The 19521-nt window shown below is 48.6% G+C and overlaps 1 protein-coding gene across 1 annotated transcript in view; it reads right to left on the bottom strand.

Annotated features, from left to right (window-relative positions):
• Window positions 1-19521, bottom strand: part of ALK (ALK receptor tyrosine kinase) — a 754225-nt gene that overhangs the window by 86235 nt on the left and 648469 nt on the right. The window contains exons 10-11 of the mRNA XM_015112031.3: window positions 8209-8303; window positions 7910-8038 (exon numbers count right to left, since the gene is read on the bottom strand). Of these exons, the coding sequence (XP_014967517.3) occupies window positions 7910-8038; window positions 8209-8303 (224 nt within the window). The remainder of the gene's footprint in view (window positions 1-7909; window positions 8039-8208; window positions 8304-19521) is intronic.

Genomic DNA, 19521 nt, shown 5'->3' with positions numbered 1-19521 from the left:
CTGCTGCACAGCTGGTACATTCTTTGGCCTCCTCATCTTTTGTGTAAGCACCCAGCAGGGAGGGCACTCGCTGGGCCGAGTTCTGCCCTGTGCCCTCTCCCTCCTCCCTGACTCCATGATAGCTAAGGCAATTCCACCTCTTGTTTCTTTTCCTCTCAATAGGGGAGGGGCAAGCTGGGAAGACCACCTTTTGTGATCAAGAGTTAGCATTTTAACCTTTTTACTCCTAGATTCACTGTCCACCTCCAGGCCCGGATGAATTAAAAAAATTTTTTTCTTTGTCCAAAACCACTGAAGCTTTGCTGCAACAAGCAGAGAGCTGAATAGGCTCTGAGAAGATACAGAGTTGTTTTACAGGCAGAAGCAGCAAGCCCAAGAGAAGAATGATAAAAAAGTGGTCTTCCCAAACAACAAGTACTTAATGCACTTGCCCTGATGGAGGGGCCTTTGTGTTCTGCTAGTCTTCAAGCTAAATGATCTTAAGGCATACTGAGCCCAGAGTTCCTGGATCATTTATTGTCTCCCACTTATGTAACCTTTCACTGAAACAAATGAGAAAAAACAGCATGTTTTCTCAGGCCAGCCAGGAGAGGGAAAGGCAATGGTTCCTGTCTGCTGCTTAGAAGGCCAACAGTATCGACTTTATGTTGAAGCATTTTGTCAGCAACCATGCCATAATTCCAACCCCCACCTAGCCTTAGATTGGAGGTTCATGAGGCATCTTTGAGTCTGTCAGAGCTGGGTGGGTCTGTGCTATTTCTTAAGGGGGTCTGTGGTTTGGGAAGTTCTGAAGTAATAGTGTTGATGCCTTTCCATCTCACAGGACACACTGTGAAAATGATGATTGGTTCAGAATAATTTGCAATGCACCATCTAGGGCAGAGTCAGGTGAGGGCACCTGTCCTGGTTCTAGATGTGATCAGAATCAGAAGTCTCTCCTGTGGTGGGATAATAGTGGCTTCAAATTGGGCTTAGGCAGATGAAGCTTTGGGTGATCATTTTTCTTTTCTTTTCTTTTTTTTTTTTTTTTTGGAAACAGAGTCTTGCTCTGTCATCCAGGCTGGAGTGCAGTGGTGCGATCTCGGCTCACTGCAAGCTCCACCTCCCAGGTTCATGCCATTCTCCTGCGCCTCCCGAGTAGCTGGGACTACAGGCGCCTGCCACCACGCCTGGCTAATTTTTTTGTATGTGTAGTACAGACGGGGTTTCACCGTGTTAGCCAGGATGGTCTCGATCTCCTGACCTGGTGATCCGCCCGCCTCGGCCTCCCAGTGGATGATCATTTTTCAAGAGAACACTTTGGCTTGTTTACAGGCTCAGAGCCCCAGGCCCCTGCATAGGGTTTGACACAGAGTAGGCACCTAGTACATGCTTGTTAAATTGAACTATATGAGTTGTGATTCCCTAGGCTTGGGATTCAGGGAAAGCAATGATGTTGTCTGCATTGGGCGCTGAGTTGAATCTCCTGAGTGCAAAGAAAACAGCTGATTTGGATGCAGCAAGAGCTTCTCCCTTATGCTGGTCAGCAATTGGGCAGTATTTAGTATTGTTCCTAATAGGCATGGGCTTAGAGTGGGAAAGACTTTGGAGTGAGCCGGCTTGACTTTGAACCCTGGCTCTGCATTTGATTAGAAGGTCAAGTCACATAATCTTTCTGATCCTCCGTTTCCTCAATTTTAAAATGGGAAGAAAATGATGGCTCAGGTAGCTCCTTATGTGTGAGGCACCTCTCTAAGCCCTGGATACATATTAACGTATGTGATCCTTGCATCAAACCTAAGCGATGTAAGCATTGATAATCTAAGCACCATTTTTTTGATGCAAGGAAACAAAGGCACAGACAGCAGAAGGGAGGTGCTCAGAGTGAGTAGCATAGCTGGGATTTGGACACAGGTAGTCTGTGCTCTTAAAAAAGATGCTATATTGCTTCCTCATGGTGACATCTCCCTCAGGAAGTCTGTGAGAATCAAATGAAAGAGACACTGAATGAGCTTAGTGACTGTCACCCCATGGACAGATGGAAGGAGGTGGCTGACAAATGGCAGAACACACGCTGGGAAACTCTGTTGCTGATGGGTGCTCGGCCTTCAGCCCAGCCTCCGGTTCCACGCTGTCACTGTCACCAGGTCCCTGGGGAAGTGCTTTCTCACCATCAAGCTAACCCCGGTGTTCACTGATGTCTACCTCTTGGGGATGCTGACTGGCTCTCCAGCGTGCAAAGCCTCTTCCACTGGAAGAGACTCGTTAGCGTTGGTAATGGGATCATGAATCATAAATTAGTTATTTGCCACCTCTCTTCCTGGAGCACAGGCGTGCTTGCTCCGGGGAAGGAAGACACACCCAAATGAATAGTGACATTCTAATTGGGAGGGCACCGAATGTGCTCCAATGACTGGGGTCCCAAGAGCCTTGTTAAGGCTGGTGCTTCCTGCATCATCACTAGTGTGCTTGCTATAAAATAGGTGATAATCTAATATTAGTAACATAAGCGAGAACACAGAGGTGACCAGTGTCTGAAGGGGCTCCAAGGGTTCCAACTACGGTCCCATGCCTGCCGCCCCTTAATGAACAGTCCCCCTTAGTCGAATGGGTGCTAACAGAAGTGCCTTCCAAGTGCACCATTGAAGGCTGGGGTACACGGAGGAATGCCAATTAGCTGCAATTATCAGCTTTCTTACATGTGTGTGGGAACACTGCCTGCCTGGGGCGCCGTCTTGAATGTTAGTGAAGATGCAGATGTGCTCTGTTTAAACAAAAACTAACATAAGAAGCCAGATCCCTCTGGAAGACCTATTCAATAATGAAAGAGAAATCCCTCTGGAAGACCTATTCAATAATGGGATTCCTGAAAGATTTATTTATCACAGCTTTGACCTTCTAAATGTTATCTGGCCTAGAACATTTCACTTTCTGCGTGATTTTTAAGAAACACGATCGTTTGCCTTTTACACAAGTTGTCTAACTTAGGGCAAGTTAGTTCACCCCTCCGGACCTCATTTGTTAAAGGGGGATACTATGATAGCACCAAGAGCTCAGCATAGTCGTGGCACACAGCAGTGCTTGGTGAATCACAATTATGATTGCTGTGTGACGAGGGAACCTGACACAAGGCCTTTGCTTTGGACCAGGCTCCTCGTCTGTAGGTCAGGATGCACACCCGGGTTCCTAAACTTTTTTGCTAATCAAACTTTCCTTGAGAGATGGTTAAAAATGGGAATTCTGACATCCTGCTCCCAGACATTCAGATTCCGCAGGTTGATGGGGGCCCAAGAATCTGCATTTTTAACAAGCAGCACTTGCAGACACCAGGGGACCCAGATGCTGATGGTTTGAGGACACACCTGGAGAACCCGGGGGCTGAATCTAGTTCCCTGGCTGGCCAGCTCACTGCCGTACCTGTGAGTCATGGATTGTGTCCGTAACTGGGGATTTCTGGGGAAAGCTGTTAATGATGCCATTAACGCGAGTTCCTTCCAAAGGGAGGGGGCTCCCCAGCTTCCTGCTCTGATTTGTCTCTGGACTTCTCACATCTTGGACCTCCCACCTTCAAGGTTGGGATGCAATGATGAGCTGTGGCTAAAGAGAGGGACTTGGCTTCCTCCTGGTCCCCAGAATGGGATTATCTGCAAGGCCAGCAAGGAAGAGGCCAGGATTTTTCAGAACTGGATTAGAATACATTATTGATTCAGGAACGGAGTGACTCTGAAGAGAAAAGGCCTCCCCTCTTGGGGTGTGCCACTAAAGTAGGCTTGGCCAGACCTGCAGGGCCTGAGCGCAGCAGGCTCTGAGGGGAACAAAGACCCCCATCGAGTGGAAAGACAGGGTCTGTGGGAGGATGCTGGGCCTGCGGAGCCTGCCTTCCAACAATGCCGTCATCCCCAGAAGGGCGTACTTGGAACATAATGGCTCTAGCTACAAATTCTATTAACTCTAATAGTTGTTCTGTGGTGAATGGATAATGCATTTAGCAGAAATAGACCCAATCAATTTATATGAAACACATAAAACTTTCTCATTGGAATTGGCATCTGTTCTTGAATCAGGAGCGTGTGTGGAAATGGACAGCCTGTCACCCTCACTTCTGGGCACATTAGTGGTGCCACGGGTTAATTGGAGATATGGGCCAAATAAAGCCATGGCTCCCTGATGGTATCACCCTTCAACCCTTGGAATCTTGGAGCTGGGAACGGGAAGGGACTTGGACACTGTCTACTTCTAACCTTGACTTTTAAAAAAATTGCAGTCTCTCTGCCCTTGTCTGTGTTCACATTAACCCCCCTCATCTCCTGACTTGCCCTGATGGGAGGCCCTGCAGAGGCAGAATGGCCCCAGGGCCACAGCTTGCCAGTGCAACCAGCCAGGGCCCAGCGGGGTGTTCTCTCTTTTAGTCCAGTGCTCTTCCCATGACTCTATATAGTTTTAATTGCTTTTATCTCCGCTTTGATGAGGGATGTGTACTCAGAAAATGGCAGACCAACCTGTCACCAAATAGCTAGAGGCAAGGCTGTGGTTTTGATGCCAAGGCTCCACAGTTAGGGTTGTGGAGTTGGGCCTAAAGTTTGGGCAGGTTCTCCCGTTAGCTGAGCTGATTCCGTTGGACTTGCCCTACATAGCATCTGAGCTCCAAGGAGAAGGATAGAGGGGTAGGGAGGCTGAGGAAGGGTCCTTGGGCCTTGGGGGCCTGCTTGTCCTCATCTGGGCTTTTTAGGGAAAGGGTGTGGTAGAGCCTGCCCGTTCCTCCTCACTGCTAACATTCATTACCACCAGAGACAGACAGTCATGGGGAGGGGAAAGAGAAAGAGACAGACAGAGAGAGTAAGGGAGAGAGAGAAGGAGGGAGCAGGGTGCGGCGGGGGGGAGAGAGAGGGAGAGAGAGAGAGAGAGAGAGAGAAGGAGGGAGCAGGGTGAGGGGGAGAGGGAGACAGAGAGAGAGAAGGAGGGAGTGGGGTGAGGGAGAGAGAGAAAGATAGAAAGAGAGAGAGAAGAACCTGGTTCTGCAGCCCCGTGATGAGATTACCCCAGTCATTTGGTTAGTGTAATTGTATGTGCAAAGCTGACAAATGTAATTTCCCTGGACTTAATACTTGCCCCATTTTCTCTTTCAGCATCTTCATCTGATTAGCTAAAGTGACTCAGAGTCTTCCGAGAATGCCACATGAAGCACCTGGACAGGATTTTCCTGGCCTGGAAACTTGAGCGGCTCAGCTCTGCTCCATGGGCCCGGAGGTGAAGAACCTCCCAGATCCAGGGAGTCAGGCCGAGTCCCTCATCAGAGGGGAGGGCTGCTGTGGAGAGTGAGGAATGTTTAGGGAAGCTTAGAAGTGTTGCCAGTAACTGTTTCCAAAAGACCCCAAAGGGCCTTTGCGTTTCTAGTTCTCTAACACCTGCCTGCAGGAGAGTTGAAATGCCACCAGCCACCTTGTTCCAGCCCAGCAGAAACTGACAGCTTTGAACTTTGGAAAGAAAAATCTTATTATCTTGTCTCCTCGATTGTTTGTCAGAAGGTTGGGAGCTGATTTGTTTACTGTTCGTGCAGGGCCTCTTGGCTGGAACTCTTCCCTGCCCTTTGCCATTTTTAGTGTTTTTCTCCGATTGGAGACTTTGATACCTCAAAGTAGCTTAGTTGGGTGAAAGAATGTGGACTCCAGGTTGACTTCCTGGCCCCACTGCCTTCCAGCCTTGGGGCCCTTAAATTCTTCCATACCATTTTGCTCATCCTTACAGTGGTAAAAACAGCTACTGTCCCTGGGCCCGTGTGAGGACAAGTTGTTGTGTGAAATAACCTAGGCTATGGGACCACACTCAGTGATCTTTCCTTTCCTTTCCTTCCCCTTCCGGCCTATCCCTCCGTCCTTTTTCAGGGGGCCTCCCAGGTGGAAGCTCTGAGCTTGTGCTTTGCAAACATGCCCTGCTGCCTCATAGGCCACTCTCCTCCCATGGCCCAGGAGCTCCAGAATGGCGAGTACCGGCTCAGCCCTGTCCCTGTTGTAACCATGCACCGTGCTGGGCACGTGTCTGCTGGGTACGTGTCTGCTGGGTGATTATTACTGAGTGGGTGTGGGAGTGGGTGTGGCCTTGGCCTCTGCCTCCATGAGTCTGCCTGGACCCATAGGCACTACCTCGGTATTGCTCTGAGACTGGGGTTAAGAATGAGGGATCAGGTTTCTCAGTGGGGAGACTTATGTTCCAGCTGCTGTCTCCTCCAGCCTTTAATTGTATTTAGAGGTGGTGGGGGAGCCATCACCACGTGTGAGCCACTGGTGATTTCATTAGTCTGAGTGGCCATTGGGCAGGCCCTTATCGATTAACCTTTTAGGGACAGTGGGAGTTATGTGGCAATAAACTCATGAATCGAGCAGTGTGGATGGCTGTTTCCTAAATGCTAGCTGCAGGGGCTGGCTGCTGACACCTGAGATCCAAGCTCAGGCATCCAGCCACCCACTGGTCAATAGATGTTTCTGGAGTCTCTGCTCTGTAATCAGTGCTGCTGATTAGGCTGGGCAGGGAGCTGTGGCTATGTTTACTTAGCACACTAAAAGGGCAAGTCTGGCTTCTTCCCTCAATTTATACATTTATACATTTCCTGAATTTATCACAGGGAGGTGGTAGTTGACCAAGACCCAAGGAGTGAGTAGAGGTGAATCATTGGGGCTGGGGGGCAGGGCATTGAATGGAGAAGTTAGAAAGCTGCCTCTATCAGGTGAGACGTTGGCATGAAACGGGAGGGGAGGGGGAAACCAGAGAGAGCTGCAGTTTTGTGGGACAGGCTCCCCTCTGTGTAGGAATATGCAAAGGTCTTTCGTCGCTCTAGTTAAAGGGGAAGGCAGGGATGATGGGAAAAGGAACTAACTCTTTCTCCTGGGTCTGGCAGCTGGATTAGATCAGGCAGGAATCAGGAAGGGGTGACGGTTAGCCCTGGGGCAGCTTTTCATGGGACAGAAAGGAAAGGACTCCTTCAAAGACAAAGCCACGCTAACGTCTAGTTTACTGTTGAGAGCTGATGAATTCAGCAGCAAAAGTATGAACCTCATTTTTTTGTACTTTGTACCAAAAAAGGATTTCACATTATAAGTTGAAATTAGAGATTTCTCATTGATCTGTTATTATTTTGATAAAGACTTACCTTTTATAGGAACAAGAGTGTGGGTAGACTGTGTGTTGTACACTTGTTTCTCCAGGCTATACATAGTAGAAGAAACCTCACAGGCCCAGGCACCAATGCTTGCCCCGGAAAATCCCTTGGCTGACTGGCATGGGGCTGGGGCAGCCTAAATCAGCTTCTGGGGGCTAGGCTCACAGCCTCTGGTCTAATAGAAGAGTGGCCGAGAAGTCACAACTGTGGTTTATAACCAGAGGCTGAAAAGTTCTGCTGAAGTGGAAAGGGCCATAAGAAGTCTTGGCTTGGGGTATGCTGAATAGAACAGCTTTGGAGGAGATCTGAGCTCTGGGGGAACTGTGTTGAAAGAAAGCTCTGGGGACCTTACCTACGATGGAGTAGCCCACGTTTGTGCAACAGATAACCTTGGCCAGCCCCAGCCCTCTTTATAAGGAGAAGAAATCTGACAGTAAGGTTTGCTTTGTTCAGTAAGGCGGGAATGAATTCAAAGCAGAGATGGGGGAAAAAAAAATGCCAGTTTGGTTCTCTCCTGTGGGTGGGGCCTAGGTATTCCCTAGGCATAGAGGAAGCTGCTCCTTTGTACAACTTCCAGAGGTTTCCTTTGCTCAGGCAATATGAGAACCAGACAGCTTCCTCTTGGACCCCATAGTCAGAGCGTAGGTGATGCTCCTTCTAAAGATTGACTGTTTCATTCTTTCAGCACAGCTCCCCACCCCAAACACAGCACCAATCTTTCTTCTACCTTTTGCAACGAGAGGTTACTATGCTCACATTTGTGAGCTGAGCCCTTACCTGTAGGGTCAAAGATGGGCGTCTGTCGTGGTGAATTTTCCCCGGGTTTCAGCTCCTTGTTTGGGTTTCTCTCAAACAGGTTTCTTGATTTGGGTGCTGTATTCTGTAGGATCTTGTCCTCTCCACTAACTGGAATAGAGAAGACCCCATGGGCTGAGTTAGGTGAGGGTCGATTTCAGGGTGAGAGATGATTTCACACTGAGGGAGGTGGGAGAGACAGGCTTAGGCTGAGGAGGGGACAGTGAGGCCATGGGCCATCAGGGTTGGGGGACATAGTGCTGGGGTCAGAGTGAACTCACTGGTGAGGTAGCAGTCCAGGCTGATGGAAATATTGTCAAAAGCCACGATGGCTCTGGATCCTTGTCCCCACCATGCAACCATCTGCAGCCAGAACCTGTACACATCAAGAGGAATGTGTGTGAGGAGCAAACTGGGGGGTTTTGTCTTAGGATTCAGCATCCAGCAGGCATGTGCTGATTACCTGGCTCAGAATGTAAGTTTGAAAAAGGCTTACCTAATCCCAGAGCAGTGGTGAGAGAAAAGCCATCAATTCCCCCTACTTCTGCAATGCAGAGCACTTCCCCTTCCGAACTATCCGCTTCCGCTTCCGAACCAGCTGACACACTGGTCCTTAAATCCAGCCTGGAGTTTGGGGCCTGGGACCAGGACTCCCTGGTCATCTGAGGAGAAATCTTTTGCTTTCTGGGTGTGTAGGATGCTTGGAAATGGAGAAGAAATCTGACAGTAACTGCTTTGTTCAGTAAATGGGGAGTGATTTCAAGGCACTGAGTTGGGGAAAAAAAATACCAGCTTGGGTCTCCTGTTTGGGTGAACTAAACAGGAAAAATGGGTAGGTCTGACATTCAGTCAGTGGGGCTGAAGTCATTATTAAAATATTAAAATGCTTCTGTACCAGCCAATAAAGAACCGCAGTTTCATGAGTGCCCCTTGCTTGTTGCTTCAGGCAACTATCTCCTTCCCTGGTGCCCCTGCCCCATTTATTTCCTAATTAACCAGCATCCGTAGGGTTTATCCATTGGTTAGCCCAGCAGGGGTCTCAAGCATCCTGGGTCTCATCCAGTGTCACAGGAGGTTGCCTGCCTGGTAGTTAAATGTTGAGTGACTTGACTATTACCCTTGGGAGTCTTTGTAACCAATACAGAGGGGTCATAAAAGTGTTAACAATAAACTCATTAAGATATTGTTTCTTCCCCCCGCCCCTTTTCATGTCCTTGGAGGGCCAGGTTCTCAGACTGTGGCCAGGGAAGGCCTTACAGTGACATAAACAGGAAAATACCTTTCGTTTGTTTGTTTCCTGAGAAATCATCCCCTGGAAGCCTAGCAGTCAGCCAGCCCTTTCCTGTTCTAAGTGAAGGTTTCCTGAGAACCTTAAAATCCTTTCCCACCCTCCAGAATGTCAATCCAGAATGACCTGCAGAACAGGGTGCTGGCTCTGGCATAGATATGAAAACACCAAGAGAAGGAAGCCATACCCATCCATTGGTGGCTGGGCAAACTCCATACAGTACAGCCATACCATGGGATGCCGGTCTACAGTCAAGAAAGGTCCCGGAGACGTGCTATAAAATGGATGGACCTCAAAGACATGATGCTAAGTTAAAGAAGCCAGACAGTAGGTTAAAGACCTCCTATTGAATGATTCTGTTGATAGAAAATGTCTAGAAAGGTAAATCCATGGAGCCAGAAAGCAGGTTAGTGGTTGCCTGGGGCTGGGAGTGGGCACAGGATTGATTGCAGACTAGCATACAGGCTTTTTTGGGGTGATGAAAATGCTCAGAAACAGGATTGTGGTGCTCTCTCCACAGCTGTGTAAATCTGTTGGAAGTCATTGACTTGTACACTTAAAGTAGGTGAATTTTATGATATATAAATTACAGTTTGATAAAGCTGTTAGATAAAAAGGAGAGAAAGGAGGAGAGAGGGAACCCAGACCACAGGGCATTGGCCACATAGGGTGGCAAGAGCAGAAAACCGAAGCAGGGCGGCACTGGCGACGTGGAGAGAACAGGGCCTGCAGGGTACAAGAAGGACAAGAAATGGGATGTCAACAGTGGGAGGGAAGACGCAGAGGAAAAGATATGGAGAGAAAGGGCGCTTGCTCACATGGATTTGCAGTGAGGCAGCAAAGCTTTAGCCAGTGGGTAAACTACAGCAGGGGTCGGAAGCTCCCGTTCCGCCTGTGTGCAGATGATCTCTGATCAACATGTAGAAGATGCTGGCTTGTTAGATGCTGGCTTGGTTATTCCTGGCCAGAGAACAATTACTGTTTCCGTGAAGCAAAGCCTTGAATTCCAAAACTTTTATCAGAATAACTGTGCTCGATTATGCTTAATGAACTACTCCATACATTTGCCTGTGCTTTCAACCATCTTGTGAGACCTGGTCATTCAGAAACAATCCTTTCTGTCTGAAAGTCATAATTACAGGACCCAAATCCGGTTTGATTCTAAAGAAGAAATGCCCACATCTGTTGTAGCCGCGGCCAACACTACTGGGGTTGGCCCTTCAGGCCGTATTCCCCATGAAGATGTCACCATGTAACCCTCAGTCAGGATAGGGTGTGTGCTGGTGGTTGGGTGTGGAAGGAGAAGTGCCTGATGGACAACCTTCAAATCCTGTTCTGGGTGGCATGGGCATGCCAGATGAGTGTGCAAGAGGGGATGGACAGCACAAAGACCCTCAGCCCCTGCCACCCCGGCACTGGGGTGTATGCCTCTGAGAGGCATCTCTCATTCCAACTTTGATACACACCTATTTTTGTTTCCTTTATAGCTATTACATATAGGTCTACGGGGCATTCTAAGAGAAATCAGGCATGAACGCTGCATTCAAGTCACTTATTGTCCAGTGTGAAGAGGAAGTGTGTGTACCTTGGTGTGGAATAAAGTAGAAGGAGGTCAATGCTTCATGAAGGTGCAGACACAGCACTGTGCGAGCTCAGAGGAAAGGGGAATTACACCAGGGTGGGGAGATCAGGAGGGCTTCACAGAAGAGGCAGTATTTAAGTTGGTCTTGAATGCAGGGAAGGGTTTGAGGATGTGGGTGTGGGAGTGGCATGCAGGGAGGAGAAGATGTCTGGAGCAGAGGAACTGGTGTGAGGGCGATGTGGGCAGGGATAGGACCTGTCCTGCTGGGGAGCGAGGAGTGACGAAGGAGGTAAAGATGGTGTGGACGTTCAGAGGTCAGGTAAGGAGGTTCTGCCATTATTTCAGGGAACATGGAGAGCCATTGCAGGTTTCTAACAGGACAGTGCAAGATCAAAGACCTCTTAGAGGATAATTGTGATGGGATTAGTAAGTGGGGTGGAGACTAGGAGAGGAGGCAGAGAGACAGCGGAGATTGCGTGAGAGACTTTTCTGCATGCATCTCACACGCCTTCATCAGGTTTCTCTACGAATCTCGGCAAGGTTATAGCCACGATTTCCCTGGGGTCCCCCCAGGGGAAATAGTCCATAGACGAGTTTCTGGCTTGAGCCTGTGTAACCCCAGACAAAGCCCAGGACTGGGATCTCAACTGGAAAACCAGGGCCCTAATACTGCTGTCTTGTTAAAGCAGGTGCAACCCTTAGGAAAATGCTGCTTCCAGGTAGCAAGAAAACAGGCACTGAGAGGGACAGAGAGGGTGAATAGAAGGACTCAGGTTCCCCGTGGGAGCATCAGGAAGGCACAGCTGCCTGACTCGCCTACGCATCAGGGGGTGAGTCCCCCCACAGGGCACATTTCTCTACCAGGTCATCATCTCCTAACCTGTCATTCACAGGACCAGGGGCCAAGCCAGGCCCTGATTTCAATGCTGAGCAGTATGAGGGGTGTACCTTCCCGGAGGCCAGAGGGGCCTGAGTGAGTAAATGACATGTGTGTGCCTGCGGAGCCTGGGGAGGAGGGATAGAATCGCGGCTGTCCTCTAACTGGGTGCTCCCTGGGAAGCTGCGTGTCTCCCCGCCCCCCTCTCTGCCTGCCTTCCTTACTACTAAACGATTAGATCTGCGAAGTCTCTCACAGCCACGGGGCCTCTTAGCATGGATGGGATGATGCTGGCTGAGGCTGGAATGGTTTCTAAATAGAAGAGCTTCTAAAGTACTCTGCACGGCGACAGCAGTGGCAGCTGCTGCTTAAAAGAGTTTGATTGACACTGGGAATTGCACATATTTTGAGTCAGGAACACACACAACCATCAGGAAGACTCAATCAGATGGCAGTATGGAACCAGGCAGTGCTGCCTCTGTCCACCCGGAGCCACCCACACATGGGTGCCTCTGTCCACCCACGGGCCAACGCTCCCCCATGGCTCCAGCTCCCAGAGGCTGCAGGGAAGGGACAGTGGGACAAAGGTGAGCCGCTGAAGGATGGGTGGAGGGTGGGGCAGAAGCAAAGGCCGTCTAGGAATGGAGTCTGGGGGTGGTAGATGATGGGCAGTCGGCGGGTAGAGCAGCACCAATCTAGGATGCTCTTTTCTGTGGATGTGCTGGCCCAGAGACAGAGTGGGCATCAGGACCACCCAGATTCAGGTTTCCCTACTTTGGAAGGTGCCTGGTTGTGTGTCTACCTGATAGGTGAAGAAGAGGTTGCTTCTGGACCGCTCACCCTCTCCTTGCTGGAGATGGGAAAGGCTTCCTCAAGGCTCTCGCAGTCTCCTGGTTCTACCCACTCCTTCCTGTGAGTCCCCCAGAAGTACAACTACCATGTCACTCTCCAGAGTCAGCTATGGCCTCAGGTCTCAGTTCTACCACTTACTAGCTGGGCCACTTTGGGATCGAGGGATGTACCACGTGGACCACTCTGGGACTAAGGGAAAGTTCTGGTATGTACCAGGTGGACTACCAAGGGACCGAGGGAAAATTCTGTTATATACCAGGTAGACCTGACACTTAGGTGAGACCTGACACACTCTGGGACTGAGGGAGAGTCCTGGCATGTACCAGGTGGACCCTCTGGGACTGAGGGAAAGTTCTAGTAGGTACTAGGTGGACCACTCTGGGACTGAGGGGAGGTTGTGGTATATACAGATGGACTACTCTGGGACTGAGGGAATGTTCTAGTATGTACCAGACAGTCCATTCTGGGATTGAGTGAAAGTTTTAGTGTGCACCATGTAGACGACTCTGGGACTGAGGGGAGGTTATGGTATATGCCAAGTGGACCACTTTGGGACTGAGGGAAGGTTCTGGTATGTACCAGGTGGACCACTCTGGGACGTGGGGAAAGTTCTAGAATGTACCAGGTGGATCACTCTGGGACCGGGGGGGAAATTCCAGTAGGTACCAGGTGGTCCGTTCTGGGACTGAGGGAAAGTTCTAGTATGTACCAGGTAGACCACTGTGGAACTGAGGGGAGGTTGTGGTATATACAGAGAGACCACTCTGGGATTGAGGGAAAGTTCTAGTATGTACCAGGTGGACCACTCTGGGACAGAGGGAAAGTTCTAGAATGTACCAGGTGGACCACTCTGGGACTGAGGGAAAGTTCTAATATGTACCAGGTGGTCCCTTCTGGAATTGAGGGAAAGTTCTGGCATGTACCAGGTGGACCCTCTGGGACTGAGGGAGAAAATTCTAGTGTTTACCAGGTAGACCACTCTGGGACTGAGGGGAGGTTGTGACATATGCCAGGTATACCACTCTGGGACTGAGGGAAGCTGCTGATATGTACCAGGTAGACCACTGTGGGACTGAGGAAACGTTCTAGTATGTACCAGGTGGTCCATTCTGGGATTGAAGGAAAGTCCTGGCATGTAGACCTCTCTGGGACTGTGGGAAGGTTCTGACATGTACCAGGTGAGCCACCCTGGGTTTGGCTGAAAGAAAACAAGGACCCTGATACATCACTGCCAAGAGTGCAAGGGACAGGCCATCCCAGTGAACATATAGTTACTCCTCTGCCCCATTTTGAAACCTCAGCTCTGGATGGGGAAAGGAGGCTGGGTTCCCCAGGATAGAAGAGGCTTCCCCTTCCTCTCTGTGGGCAACCTGGTCAAGGAGAAGGGAAGCGTTTAGCCCTTTGGGGTTCCTTCTGCTCTCTCACCAATCTGTGTTGCCTAAGAATATGGCAGGGGAGCCTCCTCTCTTTCCCAGTGCCTAGCAGCAGAGATTTTGCTCCTGACCCTTCATAGTTCATACCTGCTCAGCTCTTTCTGTTTCTTCAAAGAGGACACTTTTGGTTGCATGGGTTGTTGTTGCTTTTTCTTTTCTTTTTTCCAGCCGGTGGAGTTTGGAACTTGTTATTAAAACAGACTTGGCTAGAGATCTTGGTTGGAGGCTGGCTTTGCATAAAGAATGCGTTCGCCCTGACTCTTCTCGTTCAGCTCTACAGAGACGCCTTTTGAAAACAGACTCAGGGGAATCTGGGAGGTGGCCATCTGGGCAGTGGGCCAAGTCTGGAAGGGCAGCTTCAGAATTGGGCGCCTCGGAGACTCACTGGGCAGATCTCTGCCTGAGAAATGCCGATGCTGCTCACGTACGGCTCAGAAAACGTACCATCTCATTCAAGCAACAGACTGTTAATGGACAGCGAATATAATGCCTTATTTGCCATCCTGCCAGCCTTAGGGATTGACAAACCTAATTAAGTTCACTTAATGATTTTAAGTAGCTGACAGAAAGGTTTGTGTCTGATGTGGATGGAGGGAATGGTGACGCTTTGGAGGGGAGAGCAGGATGGAGTGGCTGGACTGGGTAGAGGCATTTGCCGGCTGGGCACCATGTCTTAGATTCCTCCCTTGGCCATTTAGTGGGCTCAGAAGGAGGGAGTATTCTGCATCCCTCCTTGCTGCTGGGGCATGTCTGGGCCCTGGCTGCTTAGGATAGAGCTGGCAGGTACTGCAGAGGAAAAACACTTTCTCCAATTTCTCAACTGTGCAGTTGTTTTGCTCAGCAAAAGTCTTCTAAAATGGGCTGTCACGAAGCTTGGGTCTCAGTAGGCATATCTATTAGAACAATAAATGTGAAGAAAAAGCCCTGCCACATCCCTCCTATTATCTGTGTAATGGACTTCAGCTCTAAGATGAAGATGGGAGCTGATGGACCGCTTTGGATTCCTGGGACCATCCCTGGCCATGTCAAATGCTATCATGGCTAGGAATGTGTGTCTTTGCTCTAGGAGTTTTTAACTTGTGCACAGTAAACTGGAGATGAGCTGGACATTCAAGGCCATACTCAGGAGTTGGGAACACACCCCTCCTGGCTCCATCTCACTCTCAGAAGTAATTTACCACCTCCTGCCTTGGTTTCCCCTCTAGGCATAATGACACCAGGAGCCAACACAGAGCTTCCCTGGCTTTCAAGGGCCATAGAGATCTTTCACAATGAGTCTGGCTCGGTGAGGAAGCCTGTCTAGAAATAAGAGAGAAAATGAGTTTTCAGCCAGGCTGAGCAAGCATGGAGAATCACTCAGACTCTTCCACATTCTCCGTTCAAGGTTTCCGGGCATTCTGTGCTCACTTTCGGGGGCTGAGCCTAAAGGCTCCTGGCTCCCTCCTGTGCTCTTGTGTGTCACCAGTTAGGAAGGCCTGCTGCAAGGATGTTCCACCACAGCAGACGGAGGCCCATCTCTGGCAAGTTCCTGTTTTGCTTTCATTCTCAAAATCTGTGTGGTGTATGTTGAGCTCTGCTGGGCCCTGGGCTTTGATGGGGAAAGACATTGCTTCCTGGAGCCATGGCCCAGCAAGGGAGGTGCCTATGGACAAAAATACTTGACTTACAGTCAAATAAATGTCAAGTGCTCCAGGGAAGGAGTCAGGTGCCTCTTTGGCCCCTGCCATTCTTTTGACTTGTGTGGTTGCATATGGAGACAGGAGCAGATGTGGGATGAGAGCTAAGGCCTCTTGCTTCCCTGGCCACTTTTCCCATCATCTCTTGCAGAACCATCCAACTTCTTGAATCTCATTTAGTCTCATATGTACTCCATACCATCGGAAAAGTAGAGCAAGCTCCTTGGGATGACTGGGGGCATGAGGGGCTGTCTGGGGCTAGAAAGGCCTGGCATCCATTCTTCTTGGAGGCATAGGGATGTCTGCTCCCTGTGTCTCGGAACACATAAACATTTCCTCTGTCCTCTGTTGCTGTGTTGGCTTGCGGCCTGGGGAGCTGACATGGTACCAGAGATGGTAGCACTGCCAAAGGTGAGAAGGCCCAGAGAAAGAGTGGTTTCTACCTCTCTTCTCACCTGACCAAAAACATCTTTAGGAGAGTAAACTAGCAGTCTTTTCTGCTTGGTGAGGACTAGTTTCAAAAAGTAGAGTGGAGTGAAGACTGTGTTGTGTAGTTGGTAGGGCCCTGGGCAAGTGGCCAAAACTTTTAAGGTGCCATCTTGGTTTTTAAAAGAATCTATGTAATGTGAGTTTTTTTTCCCTCCCAACAATGGAACCCTTTCTTTAGCACGAGATGCTAATTTATTGCTGTTTTATATTACATGCTTACTAGTAACATGTGCTTCCTCAGGCAGTGTCACAAATGACATAACTCCCCCTCTTTCTTTGAGCAGAGATTATTTGAGCATGTACTATAAGTCAGACACTTGTGCCTATGGCTAGGAGTGTAGCTACTTGTGCCTATAGCTAGGAGTGTAGAGATGTGTAAAATGTGGACCTTGCTCCTGAGGATTTCAGACAGTGATGTAATTCACATTATTTACTGACCTGGGAATTGCTGAAGTCTCTTTTAGTTGTGCCCCCTATAGAGTTAGAAGTTACTCAAGCTGGAAAATCATTGCATCTGGGCAATGAGAGAGAAGTCAAGAAAGCCCTCAAACAATGAAAAGTCTTGGAGAATGGTAGAGCTATGGGTGGAACTCTCACTAGGCAATGGGGTGTGCTGGTGGGAGCAATGTGGAAGGTGTGGGTGGGACACCAGTCAGGCAGTTGGAAACCCAGGTGTGGGACTCAGGTAGACATGAAGATATTCGAGTCATCTGCATAGAGGTAAGAGTGGAAGTTATGAGCATTGATGAGGCTCCTGGTGTAGCGGTGGGGGCAGCATAGAGAGAACTGGATTCTTTGTTTCAAATATTGGAAGCTCAATTATCTCCTAAATTGCAGGCTTTGTGTTTAGGGAAAGAAGGGGCTAAGAACACAGGGCTACATTTTCAGAGACATTAAGAATTATGAAAAACATATGCATCTGTTAACTTGTAAGCCAAGCTGTGGATGTTACCAAGAAAATCTTGAGCAGATTCAAACATCCTGTTATTTTAAAGAGGTTCACTTAGTGCCATTTTGAGCGACTGCCTCCTAAACCAAGCTCATGGGCCGGATCTGTCTCACTGCTTTGCACTCTTGATTGTGGAAACTTAGCAATCAAAAGCAACAACTTGTCCCAAACGTCACAGTAAATCAGTGTTAGAAATAAGATTTAAAGCTCAGAATTGCTAATCTACTCCTTGCTCCAATGATCTGGGATATTTTCTGAGAAAGAAACAGGGCCAGATCCTTCCAGAATTATGAATGTTTGATTTGTATATATCAATGACTGGTTGCACATTGCATGCTGAGCCACTGGCCGCATCTCTTCTCTTCTTCTTGAAGGGCTGAGGCTGCTCACTTACAGCTCAGAAAATGCACAATCTCGTTCAGGCAACAGGCTGTCTCGATGGACAGTGAATATATTGCCTTATTTGCCACCCTGCCAGCCTTAGGGATTGACAAACCTAATTAAGTTCACTTAATAATTTTAAGTAGCCCATGTCTACTTAAGTTCGCCCAAGGCTATCCTGAGCCAGTAGTGCCATTTGGAAGACAGCAGAGGAAGAATGTTCCTCTCCTCCAGCTTCTTTCTTCATGCTTTCTGAGCTTCACATTGAGGCTTCAATCACTTCCCATTGGGCCCCTCACAAGACCTTCCAATATCCCCCATGCTCTGTGCTTCCCACCTTCCAGCCTATCTCCATGCTCAGTGGATCTTTTATTTTTTCTTCTTTTTTTGAGACAGAGTCTAGCTCTGCCACCCAGGCTGGAGTGCAGTGGTGTGATCTTGGCTCACTGCAACCTCCACTTTCCAGGTTCGATTCCTGTGCCTCCGCCTCCTGAGTAGCTGGGATTACAGGTGCGCACCACCATGACCAGCTAATTTTTTATATTTTCAGTAGAGACAGTGTTTCACTATGTTGGCCAGGCTGGTCTTCAACTTCTGGCCTCAAGTGATCTGCCCACCTTGGCCTCCCAAAGTGCTGGGTTTACAGGTGTGAGCCATGGTGCCTGGCCCTCAGTGGCTCTTTTATTTTGGAATGGAGTCTCTTTCTGTCACTCAGAATGGAGTGCAGAGGTGCGATTTTAGCTCCCTGCAACCTCCGCCTCCCAGGTTCAAGTGATTCTCCTGCCTCAGTCTTCCAAGGAACTGGAATTACAGGTGCATGCCACCACGTCCAGTTAACTTTTTGTATTTTTAGTAAAGACAGGGTTTCACCATGTTGGCCAGGCTGGTCTCGAACTCCTGACCTCAAGTGATCTCAAGGCAGATCAAGTGATCTGCCTGCTGGCCTCCCAAAGTGCTGGGATTACAGGCATAAGCCACCGTGTCTGGCCTTCAGTGGCTCTTTATTACCTGTATTCCTAAATCCAAAACACCTGGCCTAATATTCACACTCACTCTCTCCCAAAAATATTTCTCAGGATTCTCTGACATAACCTGGTTGGCTGTTCTTGAACCCACAGAAAACATTTCTGCATCTCCAAGCCTCTTCTTTCCCTGAGGGCATTCTCTGGAATGCCTTGTCCCTTTTCCATTTCCCCAAGACATAAATTTTCCTCAAGCGTCAGCTTATAAAAAGCCCATTTTCTCCATCATGGTTCATCTGACTGCTCTTGTATCTGGAGGTCATTGCACCTGCTGAACCCTGGTCGTGATCTGTTGGAACCTGCAGTGTACCTGTGTGCTACTGTTTGCCTGTGGAGGTCCTGCGATCTGGCAAGAGCTGATCAAACAGCCTTTTCCATCCTCTGTGCTTGATGGAGGCTTAATATATGTTTGCCGACAATGTGTCAGCCAATGACATTTCTCCAGTCACTTCTTGATTCCCTGTCTTGCCCAGATCCAGATACCTGGATCTGCCATTATATACCAGTGACTTCCAAATGTGGTTACGCATGAAAGTCAACTGGGGAACTTTAAAAAATACAAATTCCTGGTCCCAATATGTCATCTATGAATCAGAATCTTTGTGTATGAGATCTGGGGCTCTGAAAGAAAAAAATAAGTTTTCCAGGTGATCATAATGTTCGTTCAAGTTTGGAAATCATTGTTCTACACTGTCCTGCTAGTTTTAAGCCTTTCCAAAAGTACTTTCTCCTGTTTATTTATTTTTTGTTTTTAGAAATGAAAAATTCAGGGAGGGAAATTCTGAGGTGGTTTCTGCCAGAAAGTAAGATTTTGCTGCATCATAAAAATTTGGGAATGAAACATTCGTACCTTAGAATAGAACCTGGAATTGATTTCAGCCTTGAATTATGAGGCTTTGTGGAGAAGGAGCATGATCAATACTCAGCGTAGCTAAATGAGGAAAAGACATTCTCAAGTGACACTCTGATAGATGCCCAGACTTAAGAGCTATATTCCTTGGCTTATTTCATGACATACCATCTCATTTTTTTTTTTTTTTTCAAA

Source organism: Macaca mulatta, chromosome 13 (genome assembly GCF_049350105.2).
Source record: "Macaca mulatta isolate MMU2019108-1 chromosome 13, T2T-MMU8v2.0, whole genome shotgun sequence".
Taxonomy (NCBI): Eukaryota; Metazoa; Chordata; class Mammalia; order Primates; family Cercopithecidae; genus Macaca; species Macaca mulatta.
Note: the sequence above shows the minus strand (reverse complement) of the source record. Positions and strands in the feature narration are given on the sequence as shown.